Genomic DNA, 15,012 nt, shown 5'->3' on the forward strand with positions numbered 1-15,012 from the left:
TGGTCTTTCCGTTCAGAAGCTTCCAGTTGTTGCTCCACCTGTCCTCCCACCAGGTCCACCAGGAACTTGTTTTGCTCACATTTCAACAATGCACGAAGGAGCATTTGTCCTGATAGCGTCTGAGATCATCCTGGCACCAGATTCCCCAATGTGATTTCCTTGGAGACTACAAGAGAAGGATTAGGACAGGACTTGAGAGATGGGCTCAAGGCCTAGAGGCATGCAGGTTCTCTTTAGTAAAGAGCATGAAATGCAGAGCTCCAGCCAAGACCTTCATGCTTCCCGGATCCCTCCCATGGAGAAGGCCCAGAATGGCTCCCCCTTATACCAAGTTTCCCTGCAGAGCTGCTGAAAGACCCAGGAGTCAGCTGTCTCCGAGAAGCTGGGAGTTGTTCTAAGGATGAGCAAGAATGGCAGGGAAGGGCAGGTGCTGCTGAGCCCCACTCACTTGATATGCTGGAGGCCATGGTTTCCAGATAATGCAGTGGCAACGAATATTGCCCCATCCATCCCCAAGGAATTCTCTTGAAGACTAGGCAGAGAAAAGATCGAGACACCACCGTGAGCTATTCGGTACGTTAGAACCCGCCCCAGGAAGCAGCACTGCATTATCCTAGGGGGCCGTGGAGGAAATATGCACTTCTGGGGATGATTTGTCCACAGCAAGGGGGTGTTTACCCCTGAGACCAGTGTCTACAAGTAGCCGGGTGGTCCCATCCAAGTGCCATGGAAGGGGCAAGACCGAAAATGCAGATGTTAAGTGACTTAGCTCTGGCATAAGCTAGACAGAATGAACAAACCCATCTGCAAGAGGGACTCTAGCCATCAGAGCTATTTATATTCGGAAGGAAGCAGCTACCGAGGAAATCAAGAGCATCTCCTCTCATGGGGGAGGTTTCAGCAGAGAAGTCTGCTGCTCTGGGGCTCAGGTAGGTCTCTATAGCCACTCACTTGAGTCTTCGGAGACTTGAGTTCACCTTCAGAGCATTTGCCAAGGCTTTGGCTCCAGCCACCCCGATGGCATTTCCTCGTAAGCTGTCCGGAAAGATATGAAGCCTAAGGCACAGTGTCAGCTGTGGGGTGAAAACTGTACCTCTTCCGAGAGCATGGGCTCCTGGTAGAGGCAGCATGGACTCAGCAACCATGGGGGTGAGGTTGCTTCTTTCTCACTCCTGGGTGCAGAGTGGAGATCGGACAAATCTGGGTGGTTTGTTGGAGCCCTCCCCCTCCTCCATCCCAAAGAAAGGAGAGTGGGGCTGAGATAAGAAAGGCAACACTTCAGGGTGCCTGGGTGGCTCAGTTGGTTAAGCGACTCCCTTCGGCTCAGGTCATGATCCTGGAGTCCCGGGATGGAGTCCTGCATTGGGCTCCCTGCTCTGCGGGGAGTCTGCTTCTCCCTCTGACCCCCCCCCCCATGTGCTCTCTCTCTCAAATAAATAAATAAAATCTTAAAAAAAAAAAAAAAAAAGAACACTTCATCCAGCGGTCCTCACATCCTCAGCATCCCAGGACCACAGGAGCAGGGATGACTGGGACATGCCTGAGAGCCCCACTGAGCTTAACCCCCTCCCCCAGGAGTCTGGATCTTCTCATTGTTTGAGGTCAGTGGCCAGGGACCCCGACCCCTACACAGGACCTTGGGACGTGGGCAGCCTAGGCAAGGCTGAGAAGAGCAGGTCCTCAAGGAGAGGAGGCCCAACAGTAGTGACTCCCAGGGAAGAGGTATGCAGTGGGAATGGGGAAGCTGGGGCATGCTTGATCTAAAGGACGATGTTTAAATGATTTGTGAGTTTCCATGTAAATTGACATTTTTTTTTTCCTTCCATTTCTTCATTTCAAATCAACAGCTTGGTTTCTTTGGGCAAGAGACTATAGCCAGAGACTGGAATACTTACTCGAGAATCTCCAAGGTTCTGTTCACAGCCAGGGCGTCCCCTAGCGCCTGGGCTCCCCGGGAGCCAATGGAGGCCACCTGCAGACTGGAGGAAGAGATGCGTCAATGCGGAGAGGCCTCACCAGCCCGCACCCTGCCTGGCCCAGCATCCACGCATACTTGTCCTTCCTTTTCACCACCCCTGGAATTAGGGCTGAAAGTGGCAACGCAGCACTGAAGGTTATTGGCCCGTGATCTGTCCAAGGAACGCTGCGCCCCCTGCGTGCACTGTCTGAAGCCTAGGACAGAGATCTGGATGCTCCAGATACAGCAAGGAGAGCTGGCCTCCTGGAGAGTTCGAGGGAGAACACTCCCCGAGCCCCTACTTCTTACTTTCCATATGTTCGATGTCCCAATTGCTAACACTAGGAAAATCAAACACACCTTCCTTGACTGGAAGGCAAAACTGAGGTGTAGTGTGCGGGGCCGGCCTCCCGGGCTGCTGTGCACGTTAGCACTTACTAGAGCGCAGTGAGGGCCGTGTTGGCCTTGAGTGCGCTGGCGACTGCAGAGGCGCCTTCGTCCCCGATGGCATTCTCCTGTAAACTGAACACAGAGAGTGACCCCTGGGCTCACAGGGCACCATGCTAGCACTGTGGCAGGACACGCTGAGCTTGGACCTTCTAGATTTCATTTGGACCACGCACACCACAGACTAGACTCCCAGGGACCTTCTAGATTTCACTCAGACCACACACACCATGGACTAGATTTCCCAGGGACCTAGATTTCCTTCAGACCATGCACGCCACGGACCAGACTCCCAGGGACCTTCTAGATTTCATTCAGACCACACACACCACGGACTAGACTCCCAGGGACCTTCTAGATTTCATTCAGACCACACACACCACGGACTAGACTCCCAGGGACCTAGATTTCCTTCAGACCACGCACACCACAGACTAGACTCCCAGGGACCTTCTAGATTTCATTCAGACCACGCACACCATGGACTAGATTTCCCAGGGACCTAGATTTCCTTCAGACCATGCACACCACGGACCAGACTCCCAGGGACCTTCTAGATTTCATTCAGACCACACACACCACGGACTAGACTCCCAGGGACCTTCTAGATTTCATTCAGACCACACACACCACGGACTAGACTCCCAGGGACCTTCTAGATTTCATTCAGACCACACACACCATGGACTAGACTCCCAGGGACCTAGATTTCATTCAGACCATGCACATCACGGACTAGATTTCCCAGGGACCTAGATTTCCTTCAGACCATGCACGCCATGGACGAGACTCCCAGGGACCTTCTAGATTTCATTCAGACCACACACACCATGGATTAGACTCCCAGGGACCTAGATTCATTCAGACCACACACACCATGGACTAGATTTCCCAGGGACCTAGATTTCCTTCAGACCATGCATACCACGGACTAGACTCCCAGGGACCTTCTAGATTTCATTCAGACCACACACACTACGGACTAGACTCCCAGGGACTTTCTAGATTTCATTCAGACCACGCACACCATGGACTAGACTCCCAGGGTTGCCTTGGGGATAACCGTCCCCAGGGCCTCCTACTTAACATGCAGAGGGCTCTGGGGTCTGCATGAACCTGGACCATCAGAAGCAAACAAGAAAAGGGATACATGGAAAAGGGACAAAAAAGGATGTGCCAGCCAGAGAATTATGTCAAGGCCCTCAATCCCCGGCCATTCTTGCTGGTCAGTGTTTTACATCTTTTTTTTTTTTTTTCTTCCCTTCCACATTGGAATAAAGTAGTAGGTCCTAGGGCAGTCAGTGGTTAAGAGTTTAGTTCAGGTGGGCATCGGTGTGTTTAGGGGAGAGTTTGCGTTAATAATTTTAACAGATGTTTGAGTGTGTATTGTGTCCACACAATTGTACAGGCCCAGAACTGTCTCAGGTGAGGAGTTGTGATTGAACGAGCAGGCACCAAAGGCCATGTGCCAACTGCACGGAGGACCCCAAGGGGTCTCCCACCCCTGTGTCGTCACAGAAACTGCCAGAAGAAATAGGTCTAAACCAAAACCTGAAGGATGGCGTGGGGGAGAGGGTCTGGCACATCCGTAGAACCCAAATCCACTCGAGTTGCCGGCACATGAAAAGAGGCCAAGGAGGTACAAAGGAAGCAGGTCCTTGGAGCCTTCTTTGGAAGCCACGCTAAGGGTTGGCCTTCACTTGGAGGCACTGGGCAGCATTTAAGTCTCTCACCCAGGACAGGGACAGATTTACGTCTTGGAAAGATCTTTGGCCAGCAGTGTGAGACGGTGGACTGGGTGTAGAGGCGTCGCTGCAGTGACTCAGGTGAGTGATGCTGCTGGCCATGGGGGCAGAGGGAAATGGTGGGACGTTGGGAGGAGAGCTGCAAGTGGGAAGCGAGAGCAGAGGTGGTGTTTCTAGCTTGCATGACTGGCTGGTTCCGTTCATGAGGTGGGGATGGAGAAGCAGGCTTGTGGGCAGAGAGTTGGAGCGGTTTGAAGTTCCCACGAGGCACCCAAAGGGAGATGCCGAGGGGGCAGGGAGGACATGGGTGTGGAGCTCAGGAGAGAGGTCTGGGGGATAGACGTGGGGGTACCAGGGCTCTGAAGGCCAGGAGCCTGGGAGAGGAGAGCTTCTGGAAAAGAGATCATTCAAGAGAAGACAGCCTAGGACAGAACCCTAGGGAACACCAGGATGTCAATCAGACAGAAGAACAAGCCAGAGGTGGGAAATCCTGGTGAAAGACAGAGTTACCCTTCGACCCAGCGGTTCCACTACAGGTGTGTAACCACGAGAAGTGAAGGCACACACCCACACAGAAACCTGTGTACGAACGCTCACAGCAGTGTCACTAGCAAGAGCCAAACAGTGGCAATAACCCAAATTCCATCATTGGATGAGTGGATAAACCCAGCGTGGTCTATACACACAGTGGACTAGGATTCAGCCATAGGAAGGAATGAAGCTCTGATTCAAGCTGCCGCCCAGGTGACCCTTGAAGAAATGACACTAAATGAAAGACCTTGGTTGCGAAGGCACCTACGGTATGATTCCATGTGAATGAGACGTCAAGTGCAGGTGACTCCATAGAGACAGAGCCGACGTTTGGTTGCGAGGGGCTGGGGCGTGGGGGCAATGGGGAGTGATTGCTAATGAGTCTGGGGTGTCTTCTTGGGGTCATGGATTGTGGTGATGGTTGCACGACTCTGTGAATATACTAGAAGCCAATGAATTGTGCACTTTATATGGGTAGTTTTTGTGGTACCTGGATTATGTATCAATAAAGCTATTAGAGCAGATGAGAACAGAAATGTGCCTGCTGGCCTTAAGGCAGAGGAGGCTGTGTGCTGAGGGCCTCTGGCCCAAGCCGTGTGCCTGGTGGACCAAGGTCTCAAATGTCCTTGTTCCCTGTCCTTCCTGCAGCCCCTGCAGAGGCCCCACTTACTCGAGGCTGGTCAGGCTCCTGTTGAGCTGTAGTGCTTGTCCCAGGGCCTTGGCAGCACCGGCCTGGATGAAATTCCACTGCAGGCTGGGCAGAGACAGACACATGTGACCACGTGGCCCAGGGCAGAGCCCAGGAGGGTCTGGAGTCTCCAGAAAGAGGGGACTTCTCCCAGGAGGGTCTGGCAGTAGGAAAGGAGTCCTTGCAGGATGGGGTCCTGGCCACTGATGGGCAGATCTCTTGCAGCCCACCTCAGGTTTAGTCAAAAGGGGTTGACAAGCACTCTCTGGTTAAGGGTGGACACAGGGGCAGGCTCAAAGACTCCAAATGGCCCCTGCATGAAGCTTGTTGACACTTGGAGGCATGGCATGGGTGCCCACCTCCCACCATTGGCCTCTCCGTGGATCAGCCCCAGGAAACAGAGCAGGGGGCAGGGCACAGCCTCCTGGAGGCCCCCAGGCTGTGTTGTGGAAGGGCCCCAAAGCCAGACTTATTCTCCTGCCTGAGCTGGTGTGATGGCCCTGCAGCTCTGCAGAGGGGATGGGGTGGGGAGGTGCCAGAGACTCACTGAAGGGACGTGAGGGCCTGGTTTTCTCTCATTGCCACCGCGATGGCCTGGGCGCCCTGGTCGTGGAGGAGGTTGGCTGTCAGGCTGGGAGGAGGGGAACAGGGGTGAGTAAGCAGGAGCTAGCTGGCCGTGGAGCCCCCATACTTACTAACCCAGGAATCTAGCCCCCCTCCTCCCTGAGGACCGGCCTAGCTCATGTTTATTGAGCACCGGCGTGTGCCAAGCATGTGTCTTATGCTGTTGTACCAAATCCTGGCAGGCACATGGAGAAGGGGCCCAGGTTCAGCTCAGTGAGGTTCCAGGACAGATCACCCACCTGATCCCTGTACTGCGCTGCCCCTGAGACATGGGCCCTCCCACATTGCCGTGGGTAGGGGGGCAAGGGGCAGGCAGCGTCCACAGGTAACGTAGGACGTGAGAGTGGAGGAGTTGCCACCAGAGGCCAGGTCTCCTGGCTACCCCTCCCCAGCCAGGTCCTTCTCCAGCCTGTAAAGTGGCAAGGCCATGAGGATCTGCTCTCCCCATCCCCAGGGTTCTAGGTAGGCCAGGCCCTCGGCTAAAGGGGCAGTGGGAAGCACAGCCTGCACCCCACTCACGTACTCCAGGTTCTTCAGGGTGCTGTTGATGCAGAGAGCTCGAGCCAGTTCCCGGGCTCCCTCTGAGCTGATGGAGTTTTCTCGCAGGCTGGGGAGAGAGAAGACCCTGAGCTGCTGACCAGACGTGTGGGGACTCTAGGGGAGACAAGCCCCAGTGCTCAGACCTTTCGAGCCCAAGGAACCTCAAGGCCTCTTGAGTGATCAGGGCTGAGGTGTGAAGAGCCTCCAGCAAGCTGACTCCCATGGCTAGCCAGCCAAGTGTTTGCCCTGTAGGACTGCCAACAGTGGGACCCATCAGGAGGAAGAGGATTGGTTGACAGGCCCTCAGAGGTAAGGGGGCTGGGGGCAGGCTTGGCTGCCTCAAGGGCTGGGGTACCGGAAGGGAGCAGCAGAACTGGGGAGCTGAGGGCCCCAGCTGTCCCCTGCCCTCCTAAGAGAGCAGGCAGTGTGCGGGACGCCAGGGCCCAGAACCAAGTTGCCCAACCATAGATTATCTTCAGAACAGGCCCGCAGTGGGAGGTGTGGGCTTTTCTTCCAAGTCCCAAAGTGCTTTCAGACCCCTTGGCCAAAGGGAGACCCCGTCTGGAGAGGGAAGCGGGACTTACTTGAGGCTGACGAGGGTCTTGTTGGCGCAGAGGGCCTCCATCAGTGCTGCCACCCCTGCATCACTGATGGAATTGCTCTGCAGGCTGCAAACAGAGGACGGGGCACGCTTGGGGTGGCCGTCCCAGGACTCGCAGGGAGCACTGCTCCAGCCTGGGGACTGCAGGCGTCAGGTTCAACAGAGCTGGGGAACCCTGGGAGCAAGTGCCCCCCCCCCCCCCCCCCCCCCCACTGCTCTGCTCATCATCCCTCCTTCCTGTCCCCATTCCCTACGTTCCAGACCTAGGTCAGGGCAGCTGGGTCTAGCATAATCAGCCTCAAGGCTCAGACTCTGCCTTGATTTGACTGGCTCCAAACAGTCCGGGTTGGAGTGTGTGTTGTGTCTGCAGCCCCCACAGAAAGTCGTGCAGCTGAATCTCCCCATGTGGGGGCAGCACTGAGCCCCCCCCGTCCCCCACCAAGGCCACTGCAGCCGACACCCTCTTTAGCCACCTGTGCCAGCTTTTCAAGGGCACTCAGTGCTTGTCACTCTGAAAACTCCACAACCAGCACCAACCACAACTGTCTAGGGAAATGGGTCTGGTGGGGTGGGATGGAACAGTGAGGTGGGCGTGGAGAGAGACTGAGATCACAGTATGCCCACTGTTGGTGGTTGGTTGGGTTCTGGCAAAGTCATGGTCCTGACTGACAGCCCTCCTCCAGGACCCGCCCACCTTCTAGATGGGGAAACCAGGGGAGTCACCCACTGCCCACGGTCACTCCTGGAGGGTGGTCAGGCAGACTCACTCCAGGCTCTCCAGGCCCTGGTTCACCTTCAGGGCCTTAGCCAGGGCCCCGGCCCCTCCGTCGCCAATGCTGTTACTGGAGAATCTGTAAGAGATGAGACAAGGATGAGCTGGGTTTCTGGAGCAGCCTGGCAGGGGGGGCCTGGGATCAGGGTCAGGGAAGCGCTCCAGGGCTGTGCTTTCTCTGTTGTGTTAAGGGTGCCCAGTGCAGAGCTCGTTCGGCTTGAGTCTGTGGCTGGTCGCCTCTGCAAGTGACTCCCTATGGCCTGTAAGACATCGAGGTAGCAAAGTACTTGACTCCCTAGTGGGCGGCAGGGCCAACTCTTTTGTGATACTTTATGTGAAGGTAGCCAGGAAGTGTTGGGAAGGCAGTAAATTTAAGTCTGAGACAGTCCCAATCCTAGGAATCTGGAGTCCAAAGCCAGCTATCTTGCACCCATACCACCATCCATCCATCCATCCATCTGTCCATCCACCCATCCATCCATCCATCCGTCGTGCTCACAAATATTTATGATGGGCTGGGCATTGTGCCAGTCACTGAGGATACAAATTTGGCCTTTCTGCATTTCTCACATGAGTTCCTTCAGATTCCTGTTCTGTTTCAGGGTATCTGCCATCTGCTGGGCTCCTACAGGCCCGATGGTATTCTTCTGTAGGCTGTGGGAGAGGAGAAGCGTCTTCAGCAAAGCTGGCCACAGCCATTCCCACTCCAGGGACAGTCTGGTTCAAGGTGAGAGCTCAGAGACTACTCGAATGCCCTCTCCATTTATCACAGCATTGGCAGAGTGGTCTCTAGGAAAGGTCTGTGGATTGTTGCCAAAGTGATGTCAGCAGACTGACATGGTTCTGGGGGCCGTCGGAGGCAAGGACAGCTGGGCCCTCCCTCGTCAGAAGCTGGGAAGTGATCAGAGGACACGAAATACCCAGCAGCCTCTCGAGTGGCGACTTCCACATACGAGTCCCTCTAGCTCTTCACCCAGTCAACCCTCCCAACACTCAACAGTCTACCTCCCTCTAGACCACCAGCAGCCTGCCTCCCAACCCTGCAGTCCTCCCTAGGGCAGACCTTCCATTTAGGCCCTTCTCCAACAGCTACGTCCCTTTATACTAAATCTGGAGGAGGAAGATGTTGCCAAGAGCCCCTGTGCCATCCTAGGAGGACAGGCAGGGCAGGACCTATCTTGTGTAAGGCTAAATACAATGTAAGCAAAAGGGAATTTTCCCTGGTTCCAAAAGGGAAAGAGACCTCCCTTTCCCTTACAGTGTTTCTTTGGGAAAACTTGCAGTGGTAAAGCTGTCCCTTTGAGAAGTGTGTAAATCTTTTTAAAAGCTGAATAAACCTCTTGCCAGATTTACAGCTTATAGGGACCATGGAGCCATCTCCTTGAAATGTACACATTAAGGAAGATAGCATGATTCCAAGTTGTCATAAAGATAGGGGAAGTTTGGTTTTTCCTTTGGATAAAGGCAATTAGTAAACAGCTGGCCACCCCAGCTACCAGGTTTAAGAAAAACTATGTGCAACAACTGGTGCTGTCCAGTCCTCTTACTTGAGGACAAGTTATCTTGAAACATACATATCATGGGTTGTATCTGCTTGGCTGGAGAAAGGATGAGATTTCTTTGTCTTTGCCGTCTCGTTGGTAGGTAGCCAATGATGTACACTGCAGTCTAGTTGATTATTCAAATAATTAAACTGTTTCATTCTTTACTACATTTGTGGAGAGGATTCTCTGCATTGGCAGAAGGCTTTATTTTTAATTATTTTCCAACACCTGTTCTATGGAAAACAGTGGACATCAAAATTTCCAGGGGCCATCCGGACGGGTCAGAAAGCCTCAGGACATCTCCCCAATCATCCTTCCTTGCAGAAAACAGACAGAGAGACCCTTGGAGGAGGAGAGGAGAGAAGAAGGGTCTCTCTGCTGGTCAGCATGTCCACTTACTGCAGCACAGAGAGGGTCCGGTTGGCAGCCAAGGCCTCAGCCACAGACCTGGCACCATTATCCCTGATCGAGTTGCTCTGGAGGCTGTGGAGGCAAGGAAGAAGTGCATCAGCAAAGGCGTACATGAGGGTGCCCAGTGGTGGCCTTAACCTCTACGGCAATGTTACCAAGGCCCAAGGCATGGACGGGGGCGGGGGGGGGGGGCAGCTGTCTGCTTCATGCGCTTACTGCCCACCACACAGGATTTGGGAAGAGTTGGTTCTTCCCAGTGCTGCTCTGGCCTGAGCATTCCCTCTGGGTTTCTAAGCATTTGTCTGTTGACTGAGAACAAGGTGCCCAAGGCATCTGGAGAACAATAACTAGGTTATCAATAGTCTTAATTATAGCTAAAAGCCACAGCATCCAAGTGTTGACAGGGATGTGGAAAAATTGGAACCCTCACCCATTGCTGGTGGGAATGTAAAATGGGGCAGACCTTGTGGAAAACAATCTGGCAGTTCCTCAAAAGGTCAAACAGAGTTACCACATCACACAGCAGATTCCACTGGTTGGTGTCTGCCCCAAAGAAATGAGGAAAGGTACTCAAATATATGTGCATGAATGTGTGCAGTAGCATTATTCACAAGAGCCAAAAGGTGGAAACAACCCATATGTCCATCAACCGATGAATGGGTGAATTGTGGTCTGTCCATACAGTGGAGTATGACTCAGCCATAAATAGGAGTGAAGCACTGATACCTGCCACAATGTGGCTGAACCTTGAAGACATGACACTCAGCAACAGGAGCCAGACAAAAGGGTCTTATTGAAGGATTCTATATATAGGAAATCTCCAGAGTAGGTAAACGTAGACACAGAAAGCAGCAGTCCCTGGTGGCTGCCGGGGTGGCGAGGGGCACGGAGAGTAGAGAATGGGAAGTGATTGCTAATGGATACAGGGTCTACTTTTAGGTGATGGAAATATTTTGGAACCTGATAGAGGTGATGAATGAACAACTGTGAATGTGCTGAGTGCCATTGAAATGTATACTTTAAAATGGTGAATTTCACCCCAGTAAAAATAAATAAATGAAAAAACAAATGACAATACACACTCAACTAAGGATGGATACAACCACAGGCCCCTAAAAGCACAGCAAACCACAGCAAACCATAGGAATATTCTGGAAGATGGGCTTTTCATTGTCTTAGAAAACACCTCAGCGGAACATTCTGACACCATGGCCTTGGGGGTTTCCCACTCAATGGAGGACCAGAGGTTTTCCTCATAGATTATCTTGCCTTTCCATTTCTGTACAACTCCATCATCCTCCTCAATCCCCTGATTTGGCTGTAAACACAGGGACAATGACCAGGGAAGAGCTGAAACCTGAAAGTTGTGTAGGATACAAGATCATGTAGTATCCCCCTAGATGGGAGCCAGTATAGCATGGCCACCATTTTGAATCATCTCCCACTCCATGGTTGGCACCTGGGAGAGGGTTTTCTGGGTCCTCTACTGGTTACACCGGGACAGGGAGCAGATGGAACATACCTCAGAAAAGCCAGAGTGCGGTTAATCTTCAGAGCATCTGCCAAAGCCTTCGCCCCTTGAGGTCCAATGGAGTTACTGCGGAGGCTGGCGGAAGGAAGAGAGAAAAAGAACTATTTTTTGTTTGTTTGTTTGTTTGTTTGTTTGAATCCAAGTCCCAGGGAGTGAAAAAAAAGAACAGAAATTACATGACCTTTAAATCTATGCTCCTTGAAAATAATGTACTGGGGTTTAAGATTTCATGTTTTGCCGAGATCCTTATTTAGGTGAACAAGTAAGGAATTTCTCAGTATGGCCCCATGTGATGGGGCAAAGAAAGAAGGATTTGATGGACTTGGCTTGGGCCAAGTGTGGAGAGCAGGGAGAATAACGCCAGCTTCAGGGCCAAAATTCTGGTGCCTCCCTGGGCCGGTCCCAACAGTTGAGGAGGAGCCAGGATTTTGCTTGCTCAGCTGTCCTTCCACCCCACCCAGGGGAGAGTGTGGTCCAGGTGACTTCATGAGATGGCTCACAAGCTGTCCATGGCCCAATGGTGGAAGGTTGGCCTATGTGTCCTACTTACTCCAAAGCAGTCAGACTTCTGTTGACCAGGAGGGATCTGGCCAGAGCTTTGGCCCCTTTGTTACTGATCTGGTTCTCAGCCAAGCTGTGCAAGGAGAAGGAGAGGAGTGGTTATTGCAGGTCTGTAAATCTCATTGCCTCTTCCTCAACACCAGGCTTGTGATCCAAACCTCTCGGTTTCACCAGCATCATGAGGCCCTGAACACAGGTGGAGATGAGGTGAGCCCTGGAGCGGAAGTGCCCAGCCCAGGAAAGCCTCTGAGCCAGGTAAGGTAGGGCCAGAGTGGGGGGACAGACCCTCAGACGGGCAAAGAGTCACAGGGCAGAGTTTGGCCAGAATCTGGCACAGAAGCTTCTATACCAGCAGTGCCGCAGAGAGCCTGGGCAGTTACAGAAATCTCCCGCGCAGTGGTGTCCTGCAAGAAACAAACTACAGAAACACTGACGTGTAGCATTGGCCAATTTCCGTGGTGTAAACACTCTCACCACGGCCAATTTTAAGCACTCCCAGCTTACAGAAGTTCCCAAAACTTGAATAATCTGCTCTCATGAACCAGTGGCCGAATTCATAGTTCTGGCTCACCCTGGCCCCAGCCGTTTTTCTAATGCAAGAAAGGAAGAGGGTACTTATTACAGAACTAACTTGAAAGTAAAACAACCAAAAACCAAAAAACACTTGCGTCTGACATAAAAGGGTGATTTCAGGAATAAGCTGGTGGATCATGTTGCTTCATGGACCCAGTTTCAAAAATGGTGGCTGGTTGAGGTTCTCTACAGTTTCTTAGGCATTTAAAACTGTGGAGCTTCCCCAGGGGATACAGTTGGAATCCCCAGTGCTTTTCAAGCTGTGTTTCAAGGGCTCCTGGTGTTCCTCAGAAAAGCCTCAGGAGCCCCTAGAGGCTGAGGAGGAACCAAGCACCCCTCTTATTTCAATCCCAGCAGCTCCCAGTTGCGCATCTCTTACTGGGGTCCTGCCTGATAGACCACTTTTAAAAAGGGTTCTGTTGCTTCAACTTTGAAGACCATTCATCCAGACCACCTTCTATATAAATGTTCTCGAGTTCTAGAGCACCTCTGTCCCCCTCCACCTAGGACTTCTATAAAGTTTTATAAGTAATATTTCATGAGCCATGTGTGTATTCTGAACGGTGCCTTGGGCATTTTACACAGGGATGTGGCCCTGAGGACCAACTACAGGGAGCTGAAGAAGAGCATGTGGCCATCAAAGAAATTTGGGACTTTTGTTCAGAAAATATTCTGAGCGTTATCCAGACTCCTTTATGCAAAAACACTGGAAGTTGACTATTTTGCTGAAGGCTCCCATGAAGGAATAAATAATGAAAAGTTGTCATTAGCGTGTTTCTGTCAAAGGGATTGCATTTATATCTCTGGCTAACAAGTCAGAGAATCCTGCTTAGAACAGCTGGCCCTTGTACAGTCTGTGCCTGGCCTGTCCTCACACTTCCCTTGCATTAACCTGTTGGAGCTGCTCGACAACCTGAAGAGGTAGTTAGTGTGCAGGAAAGGGTTAACCTCGCCCCCAGTTCCTGAAAGCTGACCTCTGTTTACCAGGGGACTTGGGGCCCCACAGTAACAGCTTGACCCCTGGAGGGGCTTCCCTGTGGGCAGTGAGGTATGTCTCCATGCCCAGCCCCCCATGAAAACTGCCCACAAGCGCGGGTGAGCCTCGCTACTGGGAATGCTTGGTGGTCACCGGGAGAGGGAGGCACTGTGTATATGACCACACCGGGAGGGACAAGTGAAAGCCCGCCTGGTCTCCCCCCGGCCTGCCCCACGCACCTTCCCTCTGCAGATTTTCATCTGTATCTTTTTGGTGTGATGAACCACAATCGTGGGTACAAGAGCTTTTCTGAGTTCTGTGAGTCCTTCTAGTGAATCACTGAACCTGAGGAGGGCCGTGGGGACCCCTGGACTCACAGATACTGTTTTTACCCCATTTTTATCCTCTTTAAGCAGGGAAGTGACAGTACAGGGCCATATAGGGCCCACCAGTCTCTCACCGCTGTCCTCGGTGACTTGTTTTTGCTCCTGACCTGTTCCATGTTTGTTTTTGTTTTCTCAGATAAAGATGATTTCAGAACCCGGAGGGAGGCTTACATGAAGATGAAGAATTCCTCTCTGGATCCTATGCTCCAAACTCATCTCCCTAGTTCTAGCTACCCCAGATCATCACATCAGCTCAGCTCGAAACCCAGGTGTTACTCAGACTCAGAAATGTTATCACAAGAAGAGATTTCACAAACACAAAAATCTCTTCTGCCATCAGCATATAGACTTTTGTCTATTTACAACATTAAAGATGCAGTGTTTAAATTGTATTTTTTGCATTCATTTAAATAAAAGTTTAAATTTAAACTCATTTTTTTAATTAAAAACTTTAAAATTTGATTTAAAGATGTGATCCCGTGCCTCTGGTACTGTTTTGGGGGCCAACTTTGAGAGGAGCTTGGAGAAGACTGGGCCTGGCACCACATCAGATCATAGAGTATTCAGAGACATGCTTCCATGTCCATGACAGCATCTGACCCTCACCCTATCCTTTCCCTCTTCTCACAGATGAGGTACCTGAGCCTCTGGAACTTTCTGGAATGGGCAGAAACAAGCAGCGTGTATCCTGAGCCACATGCTTCAAAGGCACCTCTCCTTGAAAGCACCCCTGGCCGGTTGAGCAGAGAAGAGGAGGGGAAAGGAGCCCCAGACCCTGTGCAACAGGTGAGCATCCCGGATCGGGTCTCCTGGGTCAGCATTACCTGATCCTCTGAATGCGACAGTCCTTCCCACTCAGCACGCTGCCCAGCAGTTCCATCACGGGGTCCTGGAACTGGTTGTTGTCCAGCCTGCGGAAGGAAGAGCGATGATGAGTGGTATCAGTGCCCGCAAGCAGGTGGAGCCAGGCGCTGGCAAAGGGCCGGCATCACGGCCACAGAGGCACCCAGGCTGACGTTTCCATCGTGCTGCAGCCCCCGCTGTGTGGCTCAGGGGTTTATGCTGGCACACCCACCACGCTCAGCATTTTCCTGTGAGGGTGGACTGGGAGGCTCAGTGTTTCGA

At 52.3% G+C, this 15,012-nt stretch overlaps 1 protein-coding gene and 1 long non-coding RNA gene across 2 annotated transcripts in view; one reads left to right on the forward strand and one right to left on the reverse strand.

The window, feature by feature from the left end:
- Positions 1-15,012, reverse strand: part of NLRC3 (NLR family CARD domain containing 3) — a 17,753-nt gene continuing 2,741 nt past the window's right edge. The window contains exons 3-17 of the mRNA XM_064592433.1: positions 14,712-14,798; positions 11,942-12,025; positions 11,383-11,466; positions 9,849-9,932; positions 8,476-8,559; positions 7,901-7,984; positions 7,117-7,200; positions 6,516-6,599; positions 5,916-5,999; positions 5,351-5,434; positions 2,396-2,479; positions 1,896-1,979; positions 952-1,035; positions 449-532; positions 1-166 (exon numbers count right to left, since the gene is read on the reverse strand). Of these exons, the coding sequence (XP_064448503.1) occupies positions 76-166; positions 449-532; positions 952-1,035; positions 1,896-1,979; positions 2,396-2,479; positions 5,351-5,434; positions 5,916-5,999; positions 6,516-6,599; positions 7,117-7,200; positions 7,901-7,984; positions 8,476-8,559; positions 9,849-9,932; positions 11,383-11,466; positions 11,942-12,025; positions 14,712-14,798 (1,270 nt within the window). The 3' untranslated portion in view covers positions 1-75. The remainder of the gene's footprint in view (positions 167-448; positions 533-951; positions 1,036-1,895; positions 1,980-2,395; positions 2,480-5,350; positions 5,435-5,915; positions 6,000-6,515; positions 6,600-7,116; positions 7,201-7,900; positions 7,985-8,475; positions 8,560-9,848; positions 9,933-11,382; positions 11,467-11,941; positions 12,026-14,711; positions 14,799-15,012) is intronic.
- LOC123840686 (uncharacterized) overlaps positions 7,956-15,012 on the forward strand; it is a 27,850-nt gene continuing 20,793 nt past the window's right edge. Inside the window, exons 1-4 of the long non-coding RNA XR_010411816.1 lie at positions 7,956-8,632; positions 12,096-12,207; positions 14,024-14,156; positions 14,518-14,673. This is a non-coding gene — a long non-coding RNA (uncharacterized LOC123840686). The remainder of the gene's footprint in view (positions 8,633-12,095; positions 12,208-14,023; positions 14,157-14,517; positions 14,674-15,012) is intronic.

This window comes from Mirounga angustirostris, unplaced genomic scaffold (assembly GCF_029215605.1).
Source record: "Mirounga angustirostris isolate CCGP_5_RB_7025 unplaced genomic scaffold, mMirAng1.0.hap1 SCAF_5, whole genome shotgun sequence".
NCBI classification, from domain to species: domain Eukaryota; kingdom Metazoa; phylum Chordata; class Mammalia; order Carnivora; family Phocidae; genus Mirounga; species Mirounga angustirostris.